The 8,908-nt window shown below is 33.1% G+C and overlaps 1 protein-coding gene across 1 annotated transcript; it reads right to left on the bottom strand.

The window, feature by feature from the left end:
- Positions 1-313: 313 nt before the first annotated feature.
- On the bottom strand, positions 314-8,673 carry LOC131942452 (sodium-coupled neutral amino acid transporter 7). Its single transcript, XM_059302353.1, has 10 exons — positions 8,583-8,673; positions 7,851-8,002; positions 6,947-7,145; positions 5,811-5,952; positions 4,075-4,167; positions 3,397-3,454; positions 2,835-2,969; positions 2,053-2,177; positions 981-1,180; positions 314-510 (listed from the first exon to the last, which is right to left on the bottom strand). The coding sequence occupies exons 1-10, from the start codon at positions 8,671-8,673 to the stop codon at positions 314-316; spliced, it is 1,392 nt and encodes a 463-aa protein (XP_059158336.1).
- Between the last annotated feature and the right edge of the window lie 235 nt (positions 8,674-8,908).

Consider the following 8,908-nt stretch of genomic DNA (forward strand, 5'->3'; position numbering starts at 1 on the left):
CCACTTCCGGTTATCGGAAATCGCTCAAAAGTTGATACGGATCTACGATTTTGATAAAATACTTATATATGAAATTTCATCAACCTAGCTGTAACGGTACTCAAGTTATCGTGTTTACACACGGACAGACACACACACAGACACACACACACACAGACATACGGACAAGATTGCAAAATTATGTTTTTCCGTATCAGTGAGGTGTAAAACGTCGAGATTTGTAAAAATCTCGATTTTTTTTTTTTGCACGATTACAATACTTTCTCTATACTACGTATATACGAGAAAGTAAAAATAAACACTTGTGTTGTGACTAGGCACACGTAAACTCCGAATGGTCTAACACAACACCACGAATGTCTTGTATAACAGCCTGTGACAATGTCAGGCCAAAGATAAACACACCAACAATCAGAAGGACGATAGCCATCCCCTTTAACAAGTACACTGTCTTGGGTTGATTCTCGCACGAGTCGATTCTGTTTTCCGTAATCTTTAACAAGCAAAGACCTGCAAAAAAATGAATGATATTCTTAAGCGTTTAATCTTATATCTTATCATATTTTCTTTATCTTTCTAATTTGTGGACCAATCTTAATAATAAAATAAAACTTTCTTTATCTGAAAATATATTCAAATCTAAACTAAAACAACAATTATCTAATGGCCCCCTTAACTGACTCATTGCAAAATTTCACATTTATCTATTATATTCTCATTCTATCTCTTTTTGTATTGTTACAAATGTTACTGTTATGTGTTTACTACTCCATTGCTTTTTATTACAATGCTGTTATTAAGTTATTTTTTTTTAAACGGCCAATGTGAAAAAAGGCCTCCGTGTCTACTGTTCTTAGCGTTACTTAATAAATGGAATATATTTAGTATCAGCGAAATAAAAAAAAACTAGACAAACAAAACGCTTTATTTTATAATCATTGAAACTCGTGTTAACTTGTAAATTAAGAGAAATGTTTCACCTGGAAATATAAAAATAAAGACTGCAGCTAATGCCCCCAGGAGTTGTATGACCACGCCTATATTGGGGATGTAGATAGAGAACAGCAGGGTCAAGGTGAACCACACCAATGTCGTTATGACACGTCTCGTCTTTTCTCTGTGAAAACTTTCCTCTGGGGTCATTTTCCGAAGCGTTTTCCATACTGTGTCAAGTGCAGCCCTGAGAAAAATAGATTTGGATGCATGAATTGCAGCGTTGGGCTGCTAGCCCGCCGAAGGTCTGGAGTTCAAATCTCGGTTGGGAATAGTGACTGTAGGACGTCCCTGAGTTTACTCAGTTTGGATTTGCATTGGCATTGGGGAAAGTAAAGGGGCTGACCAAATTATCCCTTCATCTACAGAGGTCAAGAACCGTATGAACTCTACTTCGTCTGCACACTGGATCGCTGGAGCTAAAAAGAAACTTTTTTTTACTTTGCATGAATGAAATTTTTCACAAATTTTTTCCTTGATCGAAGCAAGTCACATGTGTATCCGGGAGAAGGGAGGGGAGGGTTCGTTAAAACATTTTTCAAACCCGCATTTCTTCCTTTGGATATCACTGCCTTCAGAGAAATCGTATAGTCGCTGTTGAAGTAAGTCCAAAAATTGTGTCCCTGTTATCCTTTAGCTGTCTCTATTTATTGCGAAGCCTTAAGTCTAAAAGTCCCACGGTACTTGTTATATATTGTCTTCATATTGTGAGGACACTAACACTAACTGTTTTTGTTGCTAATTTTTACTAACCTACATGAACATTGTAGTGTTGGAAGAGATTTACTCAAACACAATTAAGTATATGTGTCAACTTGTTATGAGCCATATAGGCCTTTGACTCCGATTTCAGCCTGCTTTTCTTTTTTAATTTGCTTCCATAGCCACTGTCCAACCAAGAACAAACGACAAGGCAGCGGTTATTTGTTTATTGTCCACAGTCATTGAGCATCATCCCCGGGGTTTCGGATTCGGGACATTACGGTTCAGCAACCATGAGCCTTTTTTAACGGGGTATTTATCAAATTAATGTTATACGTGTACATGTACCGGACTTACTTGCCACAAAAGCATGTTATAGGATATGTGGTGTAAGTCTTGACAGCCACAAGAACTACAGCCACCATCACCTCAGCTGTAGGGTTAAACGACAGCAGTATGTCATTTGTAATGCTGTTACCAAACTGTGAAAGCAGAATTAAACATAGTTTTACATTTAGCTAAAGATTAGTTTTGGCTTATTGAAATTACTAATTGATGTGTTAAGAAAATATGTTTTATGTAAAGTAGTAAATTTAGAATACCTCGGATTTTCCTTATTTTCAAAAGATTTGTATAACCACTATTTAATGCTCTACTGTTCTTATTTTTCTTCTTCGTTCTTAATTGTAATGATGGACGTGATTTACTCTAATATAATTAAGTATTGGGCTATGTGTCAACTGGTTATGCGCCAAATAAGTAGTTGACTTCTGAATTTGCTTACGTAGCCTTTGTCTACCAAGAACAAACTAAACGTTAGCAGTTGTTTGATTTTGATGTTTTCTCTTCTAGATGGATTTCTGTCATCAGCTATCAAGCCTCATCTGCCAAAGGGTTCGAACTCTGTACTGTTCAGAATAGCAACAACGAGCTTTAACGACACAACCGCGCCAACCCCCCTTGTTCGTATGTTGAAGTATTGACTGAATCGAGCCTAACAGGTTGCTCCTTCTTCGTGTTTGTTGGCAAGTTGAATCAAACTGGTATTCTCACTGTATTGGACATCCATATAAAAGCTCTTATAATCACTAATAAAAGTAATCTATGGAAAATACTGCAGCAAAGAAGAAGCCACAAACCTGTAGATAGCCAAGAGCTGCTGTGACTGTGTAAGTTATGATACACAATATCATAGCAAGTGATACTGTTTTAGAGAACTCTTTAATGTTACGCTTGGCCATACACGAGTATACAGGGATGATACTGACATGACACTGGAATATTACATAAACATATGAAACTGGTGTAAAGTTATAAACACCGCAATCGATAACAACTTAGTTTTCTTACAAAAACGATAAGGCCAAAATCAAAACGAGCTATACCGCAACTGTGACTTAAACAAGATGTTGATGAGTAACTTGTTTGAGTAAAGTATAATTTAACTTTCAACAGGACGTGATACGTGATGTAAACAAATTGTTTTTAACAAACGCAGAAGACACAGATGGATCAGCCAATGCAAAAGTATTACGCAGTTGGTGGTACCAAAAAAGAATAGTATAACCTTGACAGAACTAGCACAATAAAAACTGCCATTTGTGTGTGTCTCAGTGTGTATATATGTAGCCCGACAGAACGAACCCGAAATTACATCTCTAAAAGATTCAGTTCTTCTACAATATTTTTGAAATTTCTCACCTGATAAGAAAAACAAATTTCTGGAACTACAAGAAAAACATCAACCCATGAATTCGGCCTGAAATTAAAACACTCTGTAAGTTAATGAGTCCTTCTGCAATATTTTAATATAAATATAAATTTGTGTTTAAAGCTTTATTTAAAATATTGTTTATTTTATTTTAAATAAGTTATATTTTTCTAAAACTTTTTTTATAAGCTTAATATCCAAAATTTATAGAAGCTTTCAAAATTATAGAATGACATCAAAACAATCACAATCAGGCTGACGCAATTACAAAAGAAAGTCTTGAAGGATCTATGAGCGGTAACGTATATTATAGTTTAGTGAACACATTCGGTTCAATGTTTTACGTTGTATTGATTTGTTTTGTTACTTTGTTTGCAAATAATTATTAGCTAGTTCTAGGTGAATGTTTTTACTTATCAAAAATATATGAATACTTATTAATCTAGTACTTTCTCTAACATGAGTAAGGTACCCGTCAGAGTAGGGAACACTTAGCGATGTTCTACTGACTTGAACTTAGATTCGAACTCATCATTTTTCAAGTTAGCAGTCTTTACGGTTAGGCCACGCTGTCTCATAATCTAGCATGTGCTGGTACATAAAACATAAGTCTGTTTGCTGTTGTATATAGCATTGTTCAGATAAAATGAGGCTGTTGTCTAACGTACCGTGTGGCGATGGTACCAGGGCTGTCGTGAGGCAGGAAATATCGGACGGTGACAAGTACGACAACGTACAAGATTCCCAGAACACCAACAACACTGAGGTGAAAGGAAAAGTTTTTCTTTTCAGTAATATCTACAGTGTTTTGAATATGCGCCGTTTTATTTTTTTTACAATTTAAGATTTAAATCTTTTTGAATACTGTTACAATGTTTGGAACATGAAAGTAAGTATTAAACAGCAAAAAACGGTTTGAAAACAATTTCGGCTGTCATGGAAACCCAAAAAAAAAACCTCCGCCATTTTTAATTTTTCGGTACTTTTAAAAATAAGCCTTTTTTGTTTATAAAATTATAGCAACAAAATTTAAACTGCTTATATTTCAGTATATATTAAAACTTTTGTCACGGCAACTTTTTGAAATAGCTAATAGTAAGAATTTTACAAAATCTAAATATTATACCCTTTTTAGTATTCAAAGGTTCCAAAATTTGCATATTAGTTACCAAATACTTTTTCCTTTGAAAGCCATCACAATGTTCTCGTGACAAAAAAGTTGTATTTTTGCATGAAGAACAATTATTGAAAATATGGTGGGCATTATTTAATAAAGAAAAAGTTGTAGTCTTTTTAGCGCTAAAAAACTGCGAATAAAAAAAAGCCAAAAGTAACGAAAAGTACGTCACAAAAATACCATATTTGTGTAAACGGTAAAGCCAATTAAAAACTTTGGCCGTTTGCAAGATAATGTAAAATTAAGATTCTCAAATAAATGAGAAATCCAGCTTTCCAATTATGCTAAATACAGTATGATGACAGATATAAAACTTTTCATAGAGAACTTAAGATTGAGGAAAATTGATTATTTTTTTTAATTAATAGGGTCTTAAAATGGTATTTTAAATACATACAATTTTTTTCTCTCATTAAAGTTATTATTTTCTTAATACAAAAACGGACAAAGTATCCAAAAGTGCAAGATACCGTTCATGTCGATAAACAAGAATTTTTGTGATTTTTTTGTTTGCGGCGCATATCCTCTAAAGTCGCACGCATTTTTAGTTTTTAATTTTTATTTTAATCTTTTTTTTAATATTTAATTTTTTTTATAATACGCTTGACATAAATGTCTATAGTAATACATTTTATCGCAATAGTTTTTTTAAAATATAATCGTGTTTTTTAAAAAAATAAGATATTTTCTAAATAATTAAAGTGTCTAAAGTAGTGACATATAGGGCGCGGATATAGTGTAATTTATATTTTTTTAAACTAATTTTTACAATAAATTTTCAAAATCGGGGTGAGTGAAAAATGGCTAAAGCTAATTATGTATTTTTCTGGACATTATTTTGTTACTTTGGTCTAGTTTGTGATAAAGGGATGTAATCGTGTATTAAAACTCAAAACCATTAGTCGGAACACTTGATGAAAAGCTTTTAAATCTGCTGAAAACTATCCAACATTTTTGTATGTTAAAAACCTTTCTATCTGTAGGTTCGTATAATTTCAAGTGTAGAAAAAAGATGTTTTAACAAAAATTTTTTTAATCTTAATGTTCATTACAAGGTTCTAGCCAGACTAAACACAATTTAGAGTGAAAAAATAAATTAAACGACGTTTACAGTGAAACACAAAAATACTTATTTGAGTTATAGTTGTTTATTTTTGTTTTTTAATATGGTTATCATTAAACATATTTCCGATAGTTTAAAAAGGGATTTTGAAATGATCGACTTACCTGGCGTATCTTAAAAAATCGATTCTTTTAGGAAAACATAACGGCAGTATAAAGACTATGGATGTGGCTGATATAGTGAAAGCTCTTGTCATGTAGAATGGGTTTGTTTTACAGTAGACGTCATAGGCTACTTTCAGGAAAACTGAAAAGAAAATGTAACGAGTAAAAATCGTTTTACAATTCAGTTTGCATTGATCATTATCATTATGTCTGGGAAATATAAAAACTGTACTAAGAGAAAATAATTGAAAGTGTAATGTGTATATCCATGGAGGCAGATAATCATTCAGGCACCCCACACTCGCGAAGCCACACCCCTTTCCCCGTGGGATAAAAGAGATGGCGTGCCCACCTTAATATAGTGAAACAAGCCGACCCGCGACGTAGGATACGCCGCTCTTTAGTTTAATTCCTATTTTTCAGTAATTCATAATTTGTAAATTCGACACTACCAATGCTGTGACTGTAAATATTTTGCTTTAAAACACTATCAGTAGCTAGTGTAGGACGATTATCCTCACCCTCACTTTTCACTCCTCTCCCACCCCCTCCCCTCGCCGCCTCCGTGAAAGCAGCCATCTGTGACAACAGTTTACATGCGAGAATGAAAAGAGCAAGCAGAATATGTTATTATCTCCCCTTAGTTTCAAATATTTTTAAAAACTTAATTATCTGCCACTAATAGCCGTCACTACGATAGTAAACAGCTCACCAGACTGGTGGGGTGGGGGTGATAGTGATATAGTCTGTTGAGCTTACGTTTTGGTGTCTCGCATGGTCCCAATGAAGAGAATTATATATATAGATTTAATTTTTCTCTCCATACGTTCTATTGGGCAATTATGGTAAACAACTTTTTGTACCTCTACAACTTGTGTGCCTATAGACAAAAACCTAGGCAGCCCATTCCCCAGCTAGTTACTCTTCAATGCTTCACTATCGTTCTTGTGCCATCCTACTATTGGCTAGCCGAGTAAACTGAATGCTATCACATCCAATTTTTTATACCTTAGAATTTAAACGTGTAATTGAACTCAAAACATAATGATACATAATGTGAAAACTATCAAGGGACTTGTAACATTTGTTATACATTAAATAATAATATATTAAAACAATTAAATAATAAAACGTACATATTTCCCACTGGTCGCCTATTATAATGAGGAGCGTGATACACAAGCCAAAGCTGAAGAGTGAGACACAGACAGCACAAGCTAGCTGGGCTTTAGGTCCACACAGGGAGAGAACCACGTCTTGGTAGGTGTTGCTTCCCTTGATGTCAGAACAGTACCCAAGGATGAGTAGAGTCAACACAATAAATACCAGCATTACCTGTCGATTGAATATAATATTACAAGATCGTTAAGAAATTGTAAAAATAAACTTAATTAATTAAATGTAATAAAAATTTAATGAAGTAAAAATTGAAGAGAGTCTGGAAGAATGCATTGTTAGTTAAACATAATTATATCATTTACCACTGTCTATCTTTGAGTTAAATAATACGTTAGGTTTATTGTTATGTTACATTTGAGCGTATTGTTTAATGCTGATAGAACAAAAAATTAAATTAATCCCAGCTATAGGGCTTGTAAGTCTCTTTGCTTCTCTTACTTATAATTTGAAATCTCGTTAGCCAGGGTCAGGTGAATTCTCAAGGTATCATTATCAGTTTTTACGATTTTAAATAACTTAACAATAGTGTAAGTAACTTTTATTTCTTTTTTTACCGATTTAATGAACATATTCACAATTGGTTCGAAAAATACTAGCTGGCTATTATGATAAGAAGTTGGTGACCTACTTACCAGCTCTATAGACATGCAAAAGGCGGTTGGGTGTAGTGCTGACTACACGATCCCTTTCTATGGCAATGTCATTATTGTAACATATAAACTCTACTTCATCGGCTTCGTGTATTTTTGTGCAAATACGGAAAGAAATTATTGTGGTGAATTGTTGAATGGTGTTGACACAATATTTATACACATGGAATAAAACATGGGGTTTCTCTAGAATCTTGGTGAACGAACTCACGGTTTGGACTATCACAGCTGACAAGACCCCACCAGCCTGATGGTAGGCTACAGGGAGGTTTAGAAGTCCGGCTCCCAGTGTCGCGTTGACCACGAGAAAAGCTGACACAAACCATCCGGAACCTGTGCGATAGAATATTTTAATAACAGTTAAGTGTGTCCGTTATGTCATGTTGAAGGCTTATCACTGGCCTACGCTGGTTGGGAGGGGGGGGTATTTAAACAGATCCCATAATAGAATAAATATTTAAAAAAATAAATACGTTTATATTAATATATATATATATTATTTATAGGCCTATATGTAGTATGTTTATACAAGTATATGTATCAATTATATATATATATATATATATATATATATATATATATATATATATATATATATATATACTTATGACAACATATTCACTAGATAACTGTGTTTTATAGCACACAAACAAAAAACATACAAAGCATGAATAATTTATTTTATTTTCTACAAGCAGTAGAACATTTTGTACTACTATTAATACTTGACAAACGCCTGCGACCTACTTAATATTCTTAAAATGATAGTAAAAATATGCATACATTGTTCCAAATATAATTTAACCGTAATTACTTTAAGATAATCATGTATGTTATTTAAACTACCAGCAATTAAAAAAACTTAGGTTGCAGGTTCATATAAATTAAGAGATCTCTTTAACTGGAAGAATTCTTTACTAAAAAGTGATGGAAATAACTTTACCAGATTTTTTACTTGTTCCTGCCAAAGACTTCAGCTCATTCTTTTCATCAACAAAGTGGTCAAACTTGATGCTATTCACTTGAATACCCATGGTTAGTCTTTTTCCAACTCTAACTGTGGTAATGTGGTGAGAGAAAAAAATAAACACAACTAAAAATAAAATACCGTTTCTATTATTTTAATTTATATTTTAACAAGGAATCAAACAATACATTGGTTAGCTAAAAAAATGTATATATATATATATATATATATATATATATATATATATATATATATATATATATACATATATATAAAATTACTACCACATGTACGTAAAATTT

The sequence above is a fragment of the Physella acuta genome, unplaced genomic scaffold (assembly GCF_028476545.2).
Source record: "Physella acuta isolate Inbredline_101_S28 unplaced genomic scaffold, ASM2847654v3 ptg000406l, whole genome shotgun sequence".
NCBI lineage: Eukaryota > Metazoa > Mollusca > Gastropoda > Physidae > Physella > Physella acuta.

Bases quoted from the DNA above. Each gene is read 5' to 3' on its own strand.
- LOC131942452 (XM_059302353.1), bottom strand. From the start codon at position 8,673: ATGGGTATTCAAGTGAATAGCATCAAGTTTGACCACTTTGTTGATGAA. The intron at 7,146-7,850 runs GTGAGTTCGTTC...TTCAATCGACAG, and splicing joins CAGCTGTGATAGTCCAAACC to GTAATGCTGGTATTTATTGT. The intron at 4,168-5,810 runs GTAAGTCGATCA...CTTTCACCTCAG, and splicing joins GATTTTTTAAGATACGCCAG to TGTTGTTGGTGTTCTGGGAA.